At 31.4% G+C, this 21,320-nt stretch overlaps 1 protein-coding gene across 1 annotated transcript; it reads left to right on the top strand.

The window, feature by feature from the left end:
- Window positions 1–1,149: 1,149 nt before the first annotated feature.
- LOC136983946 (nose resistant to fluoxetine protein 6-like) lies at window positions 1,150–6,351 on the top strand. Its single transcript, XM_067280837.1, has 15 exons — window positions 1,150–1,618; window positions 1,700–1,878; window positions 1,946–2,039; window positions 2,222–2,324; window positions 2,398–2,609; window positions 2,694–2,858; window positions 2,962–3,055; window positions 3,129–3,221; window positions 3,411–3,573; window positions 3,651–3,730; window positions 3,821–3,967; window positions 4,041–4,164; window positions 4,254–4,428; window positions 4,522–4,664; window positions 6,204–6,351. The coding sequence occupies exons 1-15, from the start codon at window positions 1,219–1,221 to the stop codon at window positions 6,324–6,326; spliced, it is 2,295 nt and encodes a 764-aa protein (XP_067136938.1). The 5' UTR covers window positions 1,150–1,218; the 3' UTR covers window positions 6,327–6,351.
- Window positions 6,352–21,320: the final 14,969 nt, after the last annotated feature.

The following is a 21,320-nucleotide window of genomic DNA, read 5'->3' as shown; positions in this document are numbered from 1 at the left end:
GCGATCGGTCAAAAATTGTCCTTCAAGATTTTTACAGTTTTGGACTCAGGAGAATTTGAAACGTCGAAAAATGCAAAAAATTGGGGATTTTTCTGTATTATGATGAATGTTAGTGTGTGGGGGGTCACGAGTTTGTTCACCCACTTTGAAGGTTAATAACTCTTTGCCTGTTTGAGTATTAGGGTCATTGATGCTATTAAATTTTCATTTAATTTTGGTAGTTAAAAGTCGAAGGGATGAAGAGGTAATCGGGAGTAGTTTGTCATATCTCAAGTTGAGTCGGACTTCATGAATAAAATTTATCTCTACTCTCAAAATTAAGCTTTTAGCCATAATTAAAATGATGTGACATTTTTTAATTTATATTATTAACATAAAAAGTTTTTAATAAAATATCACAAGATGGCTCCATGCGCAATTTTACATGTTTTTGCCGGAAAAGTTACGCAACTCGTTGCTGGATTTTTAAACATTTTAATTGCCGTTTTATCATTTCTCATTCTATGGAAGTTAGGCATTCTGTAATGATCATAGATCTGAATTCGTTTTAGTTTGCTTATAACATGGTCTTCAATAGTTTATTAAAGAAATAGCTAATAATAAAACAGATGTTTATATGCCATCAATCTTATTAATTACAAAATTCGTAATTTCCTTTGCTGTTCTCTTATTAATATAAAAATTAATATTCTCAGTTTATTGATGCTGAATATATTATTGTTAGAAAATGAAATGTATAAGGATATAAACGCATATGCCAAATGACTGTATGTTTTCATAACTGAATGAAATTTCAGATAATAATCAATTCACTGGTATAATGTTTATTTTACATTGATTTAAAAAAACATTTCATTGATAATATTAATGTTTTAAACATTTCCAGACTGGTTTATTATTATTGTTTTCACTCTACAATTAGAACAGATAATATTTTCCGGTGTACTTTAACGAATTAAATATAACAATTTTTATAAGATCATTATTCGAATTTAACAATTCAAAAATAATATATAATCAGTTCAATCATATGATTAAAATGATGTGACATTATTCAGTTGAAAATGATAAATTTCCACATGTGATTAAAACTTATCAAATTTTAGTTGATAAGAGAATGATAAATTACCTATGACGAAAAGCTTTCAACGAGCACAAAGTTTATTTCTTTATAAGTAGATCCAGCTCTGCGAGTTTTGTTCGAAATACGATCTTCAAATGATGTGGAAAATCTTCCCCTCTATCATATTTATTTTTAAATTAGTTCAATCCCTAGATATTCCCAATGATGATGTGTTTAATTATAATTCAATCAACGAACTGAACAATTTACAGAAGGATTTGCTGAGGGTAATATCGACAGTACCAGAATACGCCATAGTATCTCCCAGTTTATATAATTCAAGACTTTTTAAAGGAAACAAAACCCATCAGATTGTTGATTTTAACAAGTGGATTTCGAACGTAACAACTGAAAATGTACTCGAAAATAATACAACAGATAGGCATTATGATTTTAAAGATATAAAGTCACTCGCAGCTAACCGGACAGGAAGTAAATGTAACATGGATTTAATTTATTTGATGTTTAGTTTTTCTAAGGATGCGAGATTACAAAGTAAGTGAGATTTTTGATTGATATGTTTGTATTTTTAATCGTTGAAGATTTGTTATTGTTATATATTCGAAATATTTTTAGTGCTGGATGCTGCTGGAAAGCCTCCTTCCGGATTAAAGAAAGGAAATTCATTATGGCTTGGAGATTTCAAACAATGTCGAGAAGTAACTGTACCTTTAAAAGTCATTGATAATATGAATTTCGGAAATTTTAAAGGAAAATACTGTTATCTGTCTTCGAGCGTTGCGGATCAAAATACGGTATAAACTTAAGGTTAAGTCAAGTTTTCTGTTTTGGTTGTAGCAAATGAAATACTTCTAATTACAGATGAATATAGGTTTAAAGATTGGTATTTGTGTCCCAGATTCGTGTAATGAAGAAATATTATCAAATGATCTGAAAGAATTATCTAAATTTTTAAGTAAGTTAACAAAGTTTTTAATATTTATGATTCTTTTTGACGTTATTTTTTAATTTCTATCTTCTGTAAGATCTAATCTGTTATCAGTTGTGAGCTGAATTTATTTCGAAAACAATAAATTTACTTATCAACAGTTTTTTTCAAGTGCATTATATGCTTATTCATTCTCATACTTTTTATAGTTTATATTCCTTGGGTGAAAAAGGTCGTACCTTTTATAAATAGTTCACAAATTACTTGTCAAAATTCCACTAAGAAATGGGAATCTGGAGAAATAGTATACATGTGAGTTTGAGTATAAAATTATAAAATATGCTTTAATTCAATGTGCTAAAACTTAATTAAAATATACCAATAGGTGTGTGATTTGCATATTTGCTTTTTTCATCGTTGTTGGCACACTCTGTGATATTATAATTGAAATTAAAAAGTATTTATCTGTTAAGACGGAAAATAAAAGTTTACCCGAGAACTATAATCCAAGAGAATATTATGATGAATCTGAAACGAACAATGAAAGTGAATTAATTATAAACAGGACAACAGCACAGCAAGAGAAGACTGAATCAGGTTATATAACGCTATTTTACTACATTATTTTATAAAAATTAATAATATTAAATTTAATATCGTCATTCTGTTTTCTATCATTAGCAATCGTAAAATTCTTAATTTGCTTTTCTCTATATACTAATGGAGTAAAAATTTTAAGTACCGAAAATACTGGCAGTCAATTACAATGTGTTCACGGAATTCGCTTCTTGAGCATGTGTTGGATTGTTCTGGGTCACACTTTTCTTTCAGCTTTAACTGTTACAGGTAAATATATTATACAGTATATATATATATATATATATATATTATATATTTTTTTCTTTCAAAAAGAAATTAGCTGTTATAAATTATATTTTACTTTCGTAAGAAAATCTAGTCGACTACCTGGATTACGTAAGAAAATTTTCTGCTCTATTCATAGTACAAGCCACGTATTCTGTTGACACTTTCTTTTTGTTAAGGTATGAAAATCATTCAGTTTAAATAAATCAAAATGCTATTATATTCAAGATTTTGATAATTATTTTTAATCAGCGGGCTTCTGCTTTCATATTTATTTCTAAAAAATTACGAAGGAAGTTCTAAAAAATTCAACTGGGCATATTATTATCTTCATCGAATTTGGAGGTAAGTTTTGTTATATTTCTTTCTATAAATATTATGATATATATTCGAATATAAATATTATATGCTATGTATCAAACTCGTAATTTAGGATCATTCATTGCCACTATGGTGCAATGGATTACAAATGTCATTGTAAATAAACCATACAATTAAAATTTTTAATTAAAACATTAAGTTGGATAATTTCAGATTAACTCCTGTGTACATGATGCTCTTAGGATTGTACACGACAATTTTTTTGCGTATGGGTAATGGTCCTTTATGGCCGAAAGAAGCTGATAATGGTAAATGTAAAAATTACTGGTGGCGAAATTTGCTATATATTCAAAATTTGGAAGGAATATCAGAAATGGTAAATGTATAACAGTTTAATGTGAAATAGAGTTTTATTAAAATTTATTAAAACCGAAGAAAATTCATTATTTATAGTGCATGGCGTGGACGTGGTATTTGGCAAATGACATGCAGTTCTACATCATCAGTCCAATATTCTTGATCCTTTTATGGAAGTAAGATTTCAACATTAATTTAATTTTTAAAATAAATTGTATTAATTTGTATTTACTTTATTAATTTATGTTTGCATTTAATTCGTTTAGATTTCCCGTTATCGGTTTCGTAGTGATGTATGTCGCGTTAGGCATTTCTTCAATTACTACGGGAATTCTAGCTACGAACGAAAATATAATTTCAATTTATTCGTGGATGGATGCAAATGGATCAGACGGACCAAATACGAAAGAACTGTAAGTTTATTTTATATTTAATGCCAATTTTATACTACAAAAAACACATCGGTTTTTTTATTTGCTGATTTAGAACTGGCAATTTTTTCGATGATATATACGATAAACCATATTGTCGTATTGGACCTTATTTGATAGGAATTGCCACCGGATACGCCCTACATAAAATGAATTACTGCAAAAGTCTTTTAAATAAAGTAAGTCAATGAATTGTTTTTCATGTATACTAAATGTATTCATATATTCAGAGAAATATTCATATTAAAATCATTTTGAATCATTTCAGACAGTGTTAGCAATCGGTTGGATTGTGGCTATTGCTCTCTCTTCAAGCGTTATTTTTGGTATATATCATACTCACCTGGGCGTTATTGGTGCTTCCGTCTATAACGCTTTCTCTCGTACAACATGGAGTATAGCTGTTGCCTGGGTGATTTTTGTATGTTTGGCCGGATACGGAGGTAAATTTTGTAAAACAAAAAATTCCCATCCGAAATTATATCAAGATATTTCATTTTATTACATTAAGAAGCAAATTTTTTGAACTTTTTTAGGAGTTGTTAATTCAATTTTATCGTGGAAAGCATGGACTCCCTTAAGCAGATTAACTTACGCTGCATATCTTGTACATCCAATTGTCATAGCAGGATATTACGGTTCCCTTATTAAACCAATCTATTTTCAGATGGATTCTATGGTGAGTATGAATGCTCAAATAAGTGCTTTTAATACGTTGATATACATTTATAGATAAATCGTTTTAATATTAAGCAATATAATTGTTTTTAATTTTAAAGTTAAGACTTTAAAATTAAGAGAAATTTGAAAAAATTTAGCGTCATTTGATGCTAAATTTGTTAAATAGTTAGATAACATTGCTGTTAAGTAGCTATTCATAACGGTAAATAATGTAATAAAAAATAATAATATGTTAATGCGAATATACAGGATGGTAATAAAAGTCTCTCCCGGCCAATTATTTCAAAAAATAACAGTACAATGACGATAGATTTTTTGGCGACGTATATCATGTCGGACATGTGCTAAACAGTGGTGAAAATTTCGATCCCGTCCATTCTTCTCTCGGAGAGGGCTGTTGTAAATGTTTGCAATTGTTGACAATATGGCTCATTTTCATTAGTTCCTAATGAAAATGGGCAACATTGTCAATTACAAACTTGTAACATGAAAAATACGTACTGTTATTTTTAGTGCATTCCAAATATCAAATGGGATTCCTGAACAGGCTTTCTATTGATAATATGACATGCTTTTCTGCACAACGAATAGCAGTGTATCACTGCATGACACGAATGCAATACAAGAGTTTTTTTTAACTCCACTCTATGGGAAGTAAGAATACCTTCTCAGCAGGCCATTATAGATTCGGCAGGCCGAACAATAGTAGTGAAAGACTGGATCCAACATATCAGGACGCACTTCACCCGAAAAATTTCTGGGTTTTTCAACCTCTCCGGAATTTTCCCCAGATCCCCTACAGTGTTTTTAAACACTTTCTTGTAGGCATTAAGCGGGCCTCTTTTAGGAAGCGCATTATGGGTTGGACCAGACCTATAATGGGGCGGCAGGGTGATGGATCCCATAGAGTGGTAAGCAAACGCCTTAACACCTCTGCCATCCGGCATGTATTTAATGATTTAACACAACGATAATCGTTTCTCAAAGAAATATTTTAATTTTTAAATTCTTCATGAAAAAGTTAGGCCGAAAAATTTTTAAATTAAAATATAAAGCTAGTAATTAAAGAAATTTAATTGAATATGTTTCAAATCAAAGAGTCATTTCATCTGAATATAATGTGACGCAGTTTGCTATCAAAATAGTTTCTTAAAAATAAATATTTTTTAAGATGACGATTTCTAGGAGTTGCTTACAGAATTACAAAAATTCACAGAACTGAATATAAAAGACCTTAATCCGTAAGAATTATAGCTATTTGGAGCAGAAAATAGTATTTTAGTTGTGAGACATGCATTATATTCTTTAGATTCTAGATTTAATTATTGTCTATTTTGTACATTTATCAAGTAATGACATTAGAACGTAGAAAACAAACTATTAGAATATAAATTGCATTTGTATAATAGTTCATATTTTATTTTACTTTATTTACTAACAAACAGTTATTTAATCTGTTTTTGTAATTGTGATAAAGTATATACAGTATTTATTTTCTAATGTTTATCGCACGTAACAATGAAATTTCTTTTTATAGATAACGTACTATTTAGGAATTCTAATGTCATCGTATTTGGCTGCTTTTGTTGTATCTGTTGTATTCGAAAGTCCAATGATGGCTCTCGAGAAATTTATTTTGGAAAAAATGAAAAAGGAATAAAAAGAAACAGCCGTTTTTAAAATAAGTATTCTCTTCATTATCATCTCAATTGGACTTCTCTAGTGACCAAAGGAAAAACAACATTTGAAATTTCCTTGTAAAATAATTAAAATGTTGTTTATTATAAATTTTGAATAAATACAGAATAGTTTAAAGCAGGGCTGTGGAGTCGGAGTCGTCAAAAATCCCCCCCCGACTCCTACTCCGACTCCTTTTTACTTTCCCAACTTGTTATGTACATAAAAAACGAAAAGTATTTCAATCGTGTGTACAGGCACAATGAAGTGACGTTTATTTTTTCAACACTAGGCTAGTTGAATCTTTATTTAGTTAGTTGACATTGAAACGGCAGTTGACATCGATATATAGGAAGATATGGAGGAGGAAACACACAGAGAAACGAGCTACGCTACAAGGATACAAGTTAGCTGATGAGGGGCTGAAGCCCGAAACGTCTATGTAGAAAAACACGTTCTAACTAAATAAAGATTCAACTAGCCTAGTGTTGAAAAAATAAACGTCACTTCATTGTGCCTGTACACACTAATCAAACACAACACAGTTTCGACAAAATCAACATATTTCAATCGTGTCACATTTGACTCTCAGAATATTTTGCAAATCTATACCGTTTGGAGATCTCTCGAAACCAAAAATTGTCAAATAAAAGAAAAAATTCCCGCGTTCACGCGCGTATGTTGTCGTCTAATTTGTTTAATTTCTTTAATCTGTTCTGAACTATTAAACAATATCTCAGAATGAGTAAAGCTTAAGAAACAAAATTTGGCACAGCAGCGTGTGTATAAAGGGCATTAATGCTATTAAATTTTGGTCCTTTATTAAAGGTCGACAGGGTAGAGACATAGAAGGGGTCATGCGTCATATCTCCAGTGTGGTCGGACTTAATGAATATTTTACTCGTTATTAGCATTCACAATCTTATAATATAATCGCGATGGGTTAATAATAATAGTAATACTGTAATAATAAATAATGATATGCTCAGAGTTCAAACGGTTAAGAGTTGAAATTTGGTACACAGTTAGGATACATCATAAGAATGTACACTAAGAAGAGATTTTTCGAAATTCCTCTCACGGGGGGAAGAGGGAGAGGGTTAAGCATTACCCCGAAGAACTCCGTTTCTACCGTGCTATTTTAGATGCGGTATTTTGCGTTTTTGTGAAAAATCGAACACACTTTTAGACCCATCTAAAAATTCTCTAATTAGTCTCGGAAGAGAGAGGACCTAATTTCACAGTGAAAACGGGTAAAATCGGCTATAATCTAAATATCTTAATCTTCGTTATCGTTACTTTTTGCGTGAGAAACATCTGGCTCATCTGCTAGTTTTTATTTTTTTTTTTATAAAACTCGTCTTTACCCTTAAAATTAAGCTTGAGTTCTATAATGAGTACAGACAGAATAGGAAATCTTACAAAATTTGAAGATGATATTTACTATGCACTGGAAATAATAATTCACATTGACCAGACTCTTCAAGTTTGGATGTTAAAACTGCAATACTGCACTATCCAGACATTATCCAAAATACAACATTGATTGTCACAGCATTGCCACCAACTAAGCGTTTATTTTCCGCTCTTAAAATGATTAAATATGATTCAAGAGCTTTAGTGAATGCTCACTTAAAAAAAGTGATTTTTTTTTTTTTTTTTTGTAAGGAGTAATTCAGCTTATAACAGAGATGAAAAATAATAAATTAATCAACATGGCAAAATAAGCAACCTTCGAAATGTAATTTCGATTATCGAAACTACATCGAAAATTACATTTATTATAAATTATACTAGCATTTTTACAAGAATTTTTTCTATTTAAACAAGTTGTACGAAGTCTTTCGGACGTTAAGGTTAGCAACTTCGATCATGCGGGGCCATCACAACCTATCCAACACGGATCACTTTTCAAATATTAACAGTATTTCAATGTTAATGAGTAGCCGTTGACCATTCTTCTCTTCCGGGAGGAGAACAACGACTAACGTTTTGGTCGAAATTAACTTCGACTCTCTTCCGCAACAGCCTTTCTTTCTATAGGATTAGCGGTATGGAGGCATTCGAATAGGAAAATTACATAATATAAGGTTACCGAGCAACACAAAAATGATTTTAAGTGGTTTTCGAGGATGCCGAGTTTAAATATATGGTCCGTTTTATTTCCGAAATTTGATTCGTTGGCAGAATACCGTTTGATATTCAGCTGCGAATGGTACAGTTAACATTAGAAAATACTATAATTTCTGTAAAATTTAAGATATATTTTCGATTCCTGTTTACTTGACCATTGAATTTGTATTGTGAGCCCGCAGGTTTTGAGGGCATAAATTCGAGAGTTAAAAGGGGGTTCATGACCCGCAAGTTCGATAGGAAATCGATCGGATGTTGATTTCACATCCGATCCGATCAGAAAGAGAAAACAGAAGTCACAGTCATCACGAGTCATCAAATTAGTCATCGAACATTGAATAATAGACTGGCTCAATGCCAACAACGATAACCTGATCGACTCTGGAAAGGGCGCGATCGTCCAGGAAGATCTGAATCTAGTGTCTCCAGTCCTGGACATAAGACTGATTCCAGCTTCCATAGTCCAGGAGGTCGTCGCATACAGTCATCGGACCACCTATCAAGGTATATCGACTTTGTAAACTCTCTCCCACTCGAGGTTAGGCACGTGACTAATTTATTGGTTAGATCGCGATTAGCGATAGGGATATTTTATCCGCATTTTAGCAGTAATTATCTGTTATTACAGTCAAACCTGTTTTTATGCGCTCTTTTTATGTGCGATTTTTATTTGTGCGATTTTTTTAATGCGAATTTTTAATTTGTGCGGTATAGTTGGCGACTAGTCTCGTGCGATTCGTCATGTCTTACGTTGACTTATTATAGCTAAATAAACTTATTATAGCATAAATGCACTTATAGTAATATTATTGCATGAATATGCGAAAAATGAAATAATTTACTTTTTAAGTCAACAAAACACCACCTGGACAAAAATATGTAAAACAGACGATAGACCAGACGAATGCAGTCAAGTGCTGACATCTGTTGTCAATAAATTCTATTTCGTACGGTTTTGAGTTATTTCTATGTGAGACTTTTTTTATGCGGTCCCTGTTGACCGCATAAAAAATATTTTTTAATTGTGTTGCGAAAACTATTTTTTACAGCCATTCGTGAAGTTTCGTGAGATTTTTTTAAATGCGTTTTTTTTAATGCGGTCCCTATCCCCCGCATAAAAAACAGGTTTGACTGTATTTTTATTTTACGTGTATCTTTTAGTGTATGTGCGCGTTTTGTTAGTTAATAAACCTTTATTGTTATTTGTCAAACCTGTCTCCTGTCAAAGTAAGGACGCCTGTCGACTTACTGACGCACCTCACCACTCACTTTTGCCCTCTTAGCCATCCAACGACAACGAGGTCGGGTTTTACCAACCGTGCAGCGTAAGTGGTCCCCCTGATCAATTCCTGTTTACTTGACCATTGAATTTGTATCATTTCTATCATCCGAGTATCGAGATAAACGTGACAACAATGGTAAGCTGAAATAACCAAACTCTATATGGTTTTCGTTTTAATGTTCATTATATTATAGTATTCAATTTATCTAACTACAAAGGTTATTTTACGTAAGGGTTTATCACACCGAAGAACTAATCTAACACATTTTAAATTAACAATTCTTTATTCCTCTATTGTACACAACTGAAAGAATTTTAAAATGTTAGATTGGGCACTTCGTGTGATAAACTCTTACATAATATAACCTTTGTAAATATAAATCAAATACCCTAATATAATACCCCAATCTTTCTTGACTTGCGTACCTGTTGGCAGCCTATTTCTCTAAGTTTTATTTCGCGTATTAGTCAAACAGTTGCGTCTTGGTTACAGCGCAGTACACATAAAAAAAAAGCATTTTAAAAATAGAATAACATTTGAGTAAGATAAATATAAGCATATTATAATATTATTATTGAATATTATAAGCATCGAGTACTGTGACGTCGCTAAAGGCCTCAACGTAGAATCCGAATATTCTTACGGTGCATCCGCCATTATTAATTTTTTTCCCGGATATCCCAGGTTGGGAATTCGCTGATATAATATACTAGAAGAGTTAAACGTACGAAATATTCTAATAATCTTAATCTTTGCTGTTGTTAGCCGGAGAAACTTCTCCGGCTCAACTTCTAGTAATTAATAATAATAGACGATAAATTGAAACAGTGTCTTATATGAAAGATTTAATTACAGAATTTAAGCCACTTTCCTCCCTTGAGAATAGGAGACTGGAAACGTTATATTTTCAAATAGAACCTTTTAATTTCTGGTGTATTTTGATTTTTTATTGAAAAATAATAACATTATATTTTATATAACTTAAACAAAATAACTATAAAAACCAAGAACACATACACACAACAAAGACATCGGCCGTACACGAGGTGTTTAGCCAAACGAAAAAAGGGTTAAGGGAAAAGGGAGGAAAAGATAGAGGGATAGGAGATGGACAGTAGAGAAAGGTAGGACCCTCTGAACTGTGTACATATGTCTACAGTACCTTCTATGTTTGATGTTTTCGGGTGCAATTTTTGGGCTGCAAAGCTGTAATACCCGAATGGTCTAAAATTAAACCTGAGTGTCGCGAAACACCAATAATTGAGTCCCACCACTAATAGCTGAGTGTAGAAATTAGTGCCAAGTGGCTGTTAGTAGGAAGACTTATATCTAACTTAATACTAATAAAACTGAACGCTATCGCAAATCTTAACCTTTCTTACAGTGGGTTAGATAGATGTGGCGCTATTACGATGTAGTAAAGGAGAAACGCGAAAAATTTTTTAAGAATTTTCCCGCACGTTTTTCTTGTTTCCGTTTTGGAAAAAAGTATTAAACGGTTAAGTCTGGTAAAGAAAAAAATCTTTCTTTATTGTTACATAATTTTTTTTATGTGAATTTTTTTCTCGGTAATTTTTGGCTTAAATTTGAAATTATTTTCAATTTTATATAATTTTTTAAAGTTTCGGGAATTTAAGTCATGACGAACCTGACGATCCAACCTGCGAAACAAATTTAAGAAAATGTAATTGACATTTAACGAATTTCATCCAGGACGGTAGATCACGTAACGGTTGTTATGTTTTCAACTACGACACCTGGCGGCCTTTCCTCCAGACTGAAAATGGGTGAAGGTCGTCTTGTATTCTACTTTCCGTAGAAGTGTCGTAATCATTGTAAATATAAGAAAATTTTAGTACATCTTTGATTTAATTTTAAAATTTGTTGATCAAATTTACACCGCAATATTAAAGCGGTTTAAAAGATTAGCATTTGGTAAATAAACTTAATTTACGTATAATAAATTTAGATAAATGGCACGACAACGTGTTTTGATTTTCCGAAACCATGGAATGTATTCCAGAGTGTTAATGAGAAGACCGATGCTAAGACGTATTTGAAGAAGATAATAGAAAGATACTAAAAAGTGGGGGACGACAAACGACGATTAAATACAAAAGAAGAAGACGTAATGAACTTTAAGACGAAAATTGTTTCTTATTCATTTTCCAAGAAGACACGTTTGACGGACTTAAAAGACGGTCAACCTTAAAATTTTTACTTTTCAGAGACATATTTTTGCAGTTTTGTTTTCTGTGTTTTTCTTTTGTATTTTAGTGTCGCTGGAGATCCAGGCGAATCCAGGACGGCCGAATGTGATGCCTGTCCCCCACGCTGATATGACTTGGTCGAGTCCAATGTCGTGAGCAGGCATCCTGCGCAGGTGGGAAAAAAGACGAACGGTTAGAGTCAGAAAAAGAAGCAACGAAGTAGCACGAACGACGTGTCTGCTTAAAGACGATTAATATCCGTTTAATAATTACTATTAAGATGATTTGTTTAGTGTTCTTCGTTTTGTAATGTTTTCTTTATCGTATTAAAATATACGTCATATGTCATAAGAAGCTCTTTGTATTCTTTCTTAAACTGCGTTCTGCATATGCTTCTTAACGCCTAGCCCAGCCATATATAGACACCACATATATATTTTCCACTTCAAGTTACTAGTGGCTTGCTTCTGTACACTATACTTTTCCTTTAACAATGCAGTTATGTCGGTCATTTATCTAACACCTTTCGGGGAAAATTTTTGAAATGCAATAACATATCTTCCGGTTTGCATCGGAAGTTCGTGTCCAGTTAATCGGAAGCTTTCTATGCATAGGCTGTCTCTTTTTTCATATATCTACATTCCTTCTCGAGAAGAAAGCCTGGTACTCACATGCGGAAACGAACGACGGAAACAATTGCCATTCCGTCGTCTTTCCATGTCGCGTGTACGCATATGCGGAAATTACTCTACAACTGAAACGCGCCATCTGCCAACCGTAAATATAAACAAGCTATTACAGTGAGTAGGCCACGTGCCAGTAGTCGAAAATGGCGTCTACCGAAATTGCTCTGTTATATCAATTAAACTTTTTAAGTTTGCCTTTGATCTTATCGCAAATAAAAAGACCTCAAAAACGAATAATTTGGATAGGAAAAATATTCTAAATCGTCAAAAGTTAGCTTCCGTCACCGAATTTTAATTACGCCATTCCCAAAACTTTACGCAGTAAGTACGTCTATTTGGCATTAATATTTAAATCGGATAGTAATATAGCGTATAGATGAAATATATTAGCTTATTAGTGTACAAATAAAGCTTTTTAGCTCGGCGACCGCCATAGTTCGAATGCTATCGTCCCACGTGATCTTTATGACGACATTGCTAAACAGCCTTCCTATTGGTCTAATTTTTGCCGTTCCGCTTTCCGCGACGGCAAAAGTTGAGAATTTTCAACTTCGTATTCCGTCGTGTTCGACGGCAAAAGTGACGTCATTTTGCCGTTCCGTCGACGGTTTCCGTCGTCCGTTGCCGCATGTGAGTACCAGGCTTAAGGAAAGACAAACGGACAACCGACAGACAACAGTGGAAATTTATAAGTATACAATTTTTTCAAATTGCTGCCCAATCAGGTAATATGTATTTAAATTTATATTTTTCATTATTCTATTTTCAGAAACAAATTCTGCATTATTAGAATCACGGTTACGCTACAATCATGAGATTCGGTTGTAAACAAAAATACAGTTTTCAAAAAGACTTTGTGCATCGAATCGTCAATTTCTATTAACTAAATTCCATCCTTGTACAGAATTAGGTAAGCCATACGTGAAAGTAATGCACTATCTTTTTCTTCTTGAAAGAATAGTAAATACGCAGTCTTTTCGTAAATTTAAGTGAATATTTTTTAACAACGTAGGTTTACTACATTTCGAAGGTCCAACAATTATACAACTGCCAGGATGTTTAAAGGTGATATCAGTTAATCTTCTCATATTTAGTATATTTATAAAATTTCGATCAAAAAGTTATCTCCTTAAACATTCACAGATCCTTTTTAATTCTTTGTACATAAATTTCTATCGTAACTTCTGCGCATTATTCAAACGAAATTGTATAATTTGTTACTTACATCGCTAATTGTTCCATTGTCATTAACTATTATAAAACCAAACCTTTTCCCTTTTATAAACTCCCGTATTAACTGTAAAACAATGCAAGATAATAAGAAAACTGTCGTAAACATGAAAGGAAAAATTATTTACCTCAGCAATACAAGCGTCTATCGACTTGTATGATTGCGGAGAAATAATAAAAGATACTTCCAAGACACACTTCCAATGATACACAAAAATACCCTTTATTTCGAGTTTAAAATCAATTATAGAGATTATTTTCATTTAATCAGTGCTATTATGTGAAGGACTCTAAACATTTTCCATGTTTTTATCTACTTTCTGTAAAATTTCACTCAATACTTTTTATTTTTCAAGAAGGACATCACCCACTAAAACAGAAATTAAATCAAATGCGTGGAGGTATGTGAAAAAATGCTTTGCTACAATATAAATATTTGTCGTTATTATTTTTAATAGTTTTTCATACGAATTTCGCAAGAATTTCGTCTAATAAATCGTTTATTTAAATTGAGTGATGAAAACAAGACAAGTACAGTTGCTAAGCACGTGTAGTTAGTAATTTATTATAATAATTATACATAATGTGTAATGTATCTGAAATTATTGTGTAATGAAAATCACTTCGAGGATGCATTATATAGCTTCATTGCAAGTAGTGATATAATAATAACATAAATAATACAGATATACTACAGAAAAACAAAATTCATCACATAAATAAGAAAAATATACATATTACAATAATCTGTTTATAAATTTAGTTAACTTTAAACTATTTATTATTAATATTTATAGTTAATTATTTATTTTTGTAATTTTCATCGTGCAATTGTTTTGGTAAATACGAATAAAATTTAGTTGTTTTTCTGAGTAACATTTGTAATGTATTGATTACAGCTTCTATGAAAACTTGATGCATTCTTCAACTTCAATAAACCTGAAAACACGGAATGAAGAGTCGTGGCCATCTAAAAATAAAAATAAATAAAAAATTGAATATGTTACAGTGGCTTTTGAAATTAGATAATCATTGTTTTTCAAGGCACAGACATTTCGAATTTTGTCTAATTTGAAATATGCAATTTAAGTTAATTACAAATGCCATTAATTTCGTTTTATGTGAGTGAATTCTGTGTAGCCTGCTAACGAACAAAAGGTATAAATGATGAATCCGGTAACTAAATGAGTACGTTCAATATACAACATTTAACAGGTGAGAATAACCATTATTTGTATAAGATAACTTTAACTGAGACACCATGTTAATGGAGGAAAATAGTTTAAAATTTATTATTATTATTCACGTTATTAGTTGAAAAACGTGTTTGAATTTATACCGTGAGTAATACAATGTCTTACACCTTTACGTTACTGTAGTTCAGCTATTGCCCCCTCATTATTCCAGTCTTTACACGTTGCTGGAGCTTCCTAAACACTAAAGTACAGAAAGATGCATTATAAGCAAGGCAACCATAATCTTTTGACAAAGCTTATCGGGAAAATATCTTCCAATCGTCTACTATTTTAGCAATATTTGAGCAAATCCGAACTCAGCGAAAACCTCCTCAAAAACAGTATTATGCAGGCGCACAATAATTGCTCTGTAAGATAACTACTGTAGCATGCAAACAGTAAGTATAGCATCGAATAAAGTCTCATTACTTTTATTTATTTTGTTTCAATCCAATGTTTAAAATAATATGGTAATGAACAATTATAAATAATTATAAATTTTAAGATCTTCGACAGGGTTATGATACAGTATGCGAGGAGGAAGCAGTCACTTACTCTACCTTCGTGCTCCATATAGCTTGACTTTTTACTGGGGCTAGGTTGTTGTTGATGGTGTTGACATCATCTTCAGCAAAATTAACAACACCTCTATCCACTCAAACTGCTTATTTCTATAAATCATCCCCACAAATTTAAAAAGAGAGAAACAAGAGCAAAAAGAGTGAACTGGAAAAAATGGATTTAATTATTTCTGCCAGTAGCTGTTTAAATGAATATCCTATCCTAAAACGCATTATTTATCAAAAACATGTAATAGATATTTACATACACAAAAAATATAAAATATTTATCATTAGGGTAGCATAATATCTCGATTCAACAAAGTATTTTATTTTAACGAAAATTTGTAGATTTTTTTAATATTAATTAACCAATTAAGAAAAACCGCTCTAATTCAAATTTTGGCAGTTAATGCATTCTGCCATTTTAACTGCACAGTTAATCAAATGTAATTACCTTTATAGGGATTCTCTTACTGATGCAAAAAAATCCTCCAATCGAGAGACACAACGAAACTTTTCCAAATCTTTTCATAAAATCTATATATCTAAGCGTAAATCAATATTTAAATAGGAATATATTAAAATAAAAACTAATTTATGATAGAAATAAATAACAGTCAAACCTGTTTTTATGCGGGGGATAGGGACCGCATTAAAAAAACGCATTAAAAAAAATCTCACGAAACTTCACGAATGGCTGTAAATAATAGTTTTCGCAACACAATTAAAAAAATATTTTTTTATGCGGTCAACAGGGACCGCATAAAAAAGTCTCACATAGAAAATAACTCAAAACCGTACGAAATAGAATTTATTGACAACAGATGTCAGCACTTGACTGCATCGTCTCGTCTATCGTCTGTTTTACATATTTTTGTCCAGGTGGTGTTTTGTTGACTTAAAAAGTAAATTATTTTATTTTTCGCATATTCATGCAATAATATTACTATAATAAGTGCATTTATGCTATAATAAGTTTATTTAGCTATAATAAGTCAACATAAGACATGACGAATCGCACGAGACTAGTCGCCAACTATACCGCACAAATTAAAAAATTCGCATTAAAAAAATTCGCACAAATAAAAATCGCACATAAAAAAGAGCGCATAAAAACAGGTTTGACTGTATAAAGAAATTAATACTTTTAGCTTTTCTTGCATTTCCAAATCGCGGGTTGCAAACACACGAATGTCTTGAAACCCATTTTGCATCTAAATAATTAAAAGTTATGTCAATAAATTAAACTAAAATATTAAATAATCATCAAACCTAATGCACAAATACCGTAAAAGCGATGCAGCAAAGCAAACAACCAGAAATAATGCAGAGGAACAGATCAATCATCAATATGAAAACCAAAACTCTAAAAATCTCAGGCATATCGAGATATAAGTAAGCGTAATACGAAAAGCTCGTTGCCCAAATTATACCGAAATAAACGATTACACCAGCGAATTCGCATCTTGTGTTCAACTGATTCAAATAAATCCACAATTCTTGGTGATGAATCATGAAATTTCGTAATTTATCTTGCAAATTTCTGTCGCTTCTTATCGAAATCAGTTCGCGTAAAAGTTGTTCAAACTCTTTATGAGAGATTAAAATCATCAAAGCACAAAGTAGTAGACAATGTGTCATTCCTCCTATAAGTAAACTCATTCCATATCCACAACCCACAGTGAAAAAACAAAGCTTCAAATTGAAAGTGTTGATTCTTTTCCAAAGCAGGATAATAAACAATCAGAGTAGAAAATTCAATCATAATTATTAATGATATAAGAGTAAATGAAAAAATAAGCGAGACGTTTCTCTTTAGCGCATTATTCTCCAGAATCATTTTCTCATAAAAATATCTGTTTTTTAGTCTCTTTATCAGATTTATTTTGTTATGGTTGATAAATTTCAAAATTGATTGGATAGGTCAGAAATATTACTACAGCACATACTTTTATTATTGTAGAATCACTTTTGAATACATCATACCATCCATGACACAATGCACATTCACCTAAAAGCGGTAACGTTTGCCATAATAAAATAATCGTGAAGATCTACAATATAAGTTGCACGTATAGAATGTAGATATTCTTTAATTTCAAATATTTAAGTTCGTTAATTTTCTGTTTGCAAGAACAATCTTCAAATATATCCACACCGTAAATGAGGGCTGTTGTCCAACAGGGTCTCAGAAAGCAGATCATGCAAATTCCTTCTTCTATATTCGAATACATGTTGCTACAAAGTATGAATCTATGAAACCTAAGAGACTTTAACGTTCATTTCAAAATTGCAGGTTATATAATGGCACTACGTCCAATTGCCCGTAATTCTACCTGCCAATACAGCAATTTAGTAAGAAGCCAAACGAAATTCCTCTATAACCTTTCAGTTAATGATCAACTCATGTGTAAACACAATACTAGGTAATGGGTTTACTTCAGTGAATAAAATAGTTCTACTTGTTTACCTTATGAAAGAATTTGTAGATACTAATTGAAATTTATTGTTATATTACTATATTGAAATGTGACTAATAGTTACAGGAATCATTTTATAAAATATTTTGATAGCTTATCAATTAAGAAGGTATTATGTACGGGCTTCCGAGGTGTACTCCTGGTTATCTAGTGTCTATGAAATGTTCATTGATTACTTTATCTTGTTTAATCTTGAACAAATGTGTCAATTGGATTTTTAGAACGTTGAGTTTAAACGAAGAATGTCTTAGTAAGATTTGTTTGCGTTCTGTCTTGAAACAAATTGAGTTACTTTGGTCGAAGTATTGGTTGGCTAATTGTTCAAGGAACGGAATCGATCTTGATAATTTGTTACAAGATGTTAACAGTGTTTATTTATTAAAGTTAAATAATTTTGATAATTATATTTTGAAGTTGCATCATGGTATATTATTAAGTTCTTATTGTGAGTGGTATAAGAGTTTGAATAAACCCTTTTTTTTTATTGTTCTATTTATAATAGTTATTTCTCTTCTAATTATATGGCCGTATTAATGCAAATAAGATGTAATTCATTAAGTTTTTTATGTAATTACAGAAGAGACATTTGCATATGTGGTGCAACTGACTCGCCATTGGATGCGTTTCATATTATCGCTGAGGAAACTTTTTTGTCAAAATTACGCGAGGAGACTTTTGAGGTTCCTTATTTTTCCAAAGTATTTATTTTTTATAAAGAAGGTTAAGTTGTTTATTTTATAATGTTTTATGGTATATTTGATGTTTCTTTTTTTAATTGTTCTTAGGCTTAAAGCGAAAGTAGTGGTTATTTTGATGTAAATTACGTTTCGGGGCATGGTTTGCCTACTATTTAATCTGTAATTGCTTGGAGTGCTTAGGAAACTATCTGATTTTCGTTTGAACAAGTGGTATAAACTGTTGTTTTTCCTTTTTTCTTCGTAAGTTTAAGCCTAGTTGGTTGTTAATTTCTTTGGATGGTTCTCCCATGTAGTTCTTTAAGTTTTGTTTTTTGAGTGAATTTAGTTTAGAACGATATATTAATAATTTACGAATTTTGTAATTATGTTATTACAATTTATGAATGTATCTGTGGAATATGTTTATATTATCTTGTAAGATTATGTCTATTTATGTTTTGTACTATACCCCCATCAGGGTCTCTGTACCAGAATGCTTAAATAAATTAATTAATAAAGAAGGTATCTGTCGGAGTTCTAAAACAAACTAAAAATAGCTGAATCGTCTATACACATGTATTTATAAATGAGAAAGTTTATATTTTGTTTGTTTGTTCCCTATATATTTATAGGTGGTTCGATCAATTGCTACGAAACTCATTATTTTCATTTACGTAGTAAACGTAAGTTGTGTGTATTAGAAGCTCGTCTAACTTAAATAATGTCGTACATTCCACACCAAACTATTAATTGGCCTTCTGTAAATCAATTAATTTCTGCCTCAATTTGATTTGCTGATTTACACGTAGCGCCATCTATCAGCGATAAATAGAACAAAATAATAAAATAAACAATTCTTATAGAAAAGGATACACTTCTTAAAAAATACATATATCATATGCACTTAATTACTGCGACAATGATATAGCGCGAAATAGATGCATCATTGTCACAGTAATCAAGCGAATATAATATATCATTACGGAGATAGGTAGCATTTAGCATATTCCTGCGTGAAATTAAGTGTTAAAGTGTGAAAAGTCTATAAGTATTCAATTTTCCACATCTAACGACTGGGTTTTTTTTCGTTAAACAGTACTTCCTTAATTCTAATAAGCGCCCTCCAGTATCCAATTGCATAAAACTACTATTTGCACTTAGGCAGTCAGTTTGTTATGGGTTCAAGCCTAACCAATGGGATGGTCACCTGGAGTTTCCTTCACGCTAGTAACACCTAAGGTCCAGCTTCCCATAAAAGTCCTCCTGGGATGCGTCTCTTTCGACAGAATGCTTACGTGTCGCGTTGTCATAACCAAATAATCGATTAACTTTAAACGTTGTGTATTAATTTATACTCATCTCCTAAATTCTTGATTTAATATACTATCATGAATTTAAAAGTTAAACTAAAATCTTTAAAATTTATCGTTTTGAAAGGATTTCAATTAACTATGTAAACTCATTACATAGAATTTGTTTACACAAATTTTATATAAATAATGGATATTACTTAAGAATTTTAAAGAGGGATTTAATTGGACGTTTCCATTAAAAGTATCTCCTTTGAATGAAAGATCCAATTACTGCCGATCTAAGTTAAAATCTTTACATAACTTTAGTGTTATTGGAAAATTTTTCAATACCTAATGTTAAGATCTACATAGACTTAGAAACAACAATGGACTTGAATATCATAAAAGACTAAATCACCACTAAGCACCTTTCACTGCCGCGAAACATTTATTTGCTTATACACTAACTTTTTCAGCCTAAAGCATAGACCACGATCATTGAATTTTGGAACATATGTTACAAACTGTTCCCAAATTGAATATACCTAATATACTATATTAAAACATTAAATTTTAAACGAACACAAAAATAAGTCAAAATTCTAACACTAAAAACATGAATATTCTAAAAAACATTAAATTCTAACATAAAACGACAGTAAAATAAAAAATATCTAATATGACAATATCAAATATGACGGGAATTGTAATTTTTAATGCAAAAATATATCTTAACAAGCTAAGAGTTTCTATGAAGAACATTCTTTTATAAAATGAACATCCATGCCGCATCTTTTGCAATAAATTTCGTTTTATTTTCGACATTCGTTACAGTATAAATCTGAAATAACTATCAATTTATATTACATCTAATGACATAACAGTGGATTTTCGTAACCGTTGGACGACAGATAAACTCTTTGTGACGTTTTTTCTAATTGTTGCCAAAGAACAGAATCCATATGTATATTGTAGTACAATAGTGGATATTCTGAAGCCACTGTATATAATGGCATGTAGGACAGAGAGCTGTAGTGTCATAGCTTTGGATCGCCTCTCTTACGAACTAAACACCGTGAAAACTTAAAGAAGTCTTTACATGTTCAGACATTCTTCGAAACTCGAATTGATATGTACCTACTGCTCAATGAAGATACTGAATTGTATTGTACCCACTTGACCGGATTG

This window comes from Centruroides vittatus, unplaced genomic scaffold (assembly GCF_030686945.1).
Source record: "Centruroides vittatus isolate TY-2023 unplaced genomic scaffold, ASM3068694v2 contig_898, whole genome shotgun sequence".
Lineage (NCBI taxonomy): Eukaryota > Metazoa > Arthropoda > Arachnida > Scorpiones > Buthidae > Centruroides > Centruroides vittatus.
The sequence above is the reverse complement of the archived record's forward strand: the minus strand, read 5'-3'. Positions and strand labels throughout refer to the sequence as shown.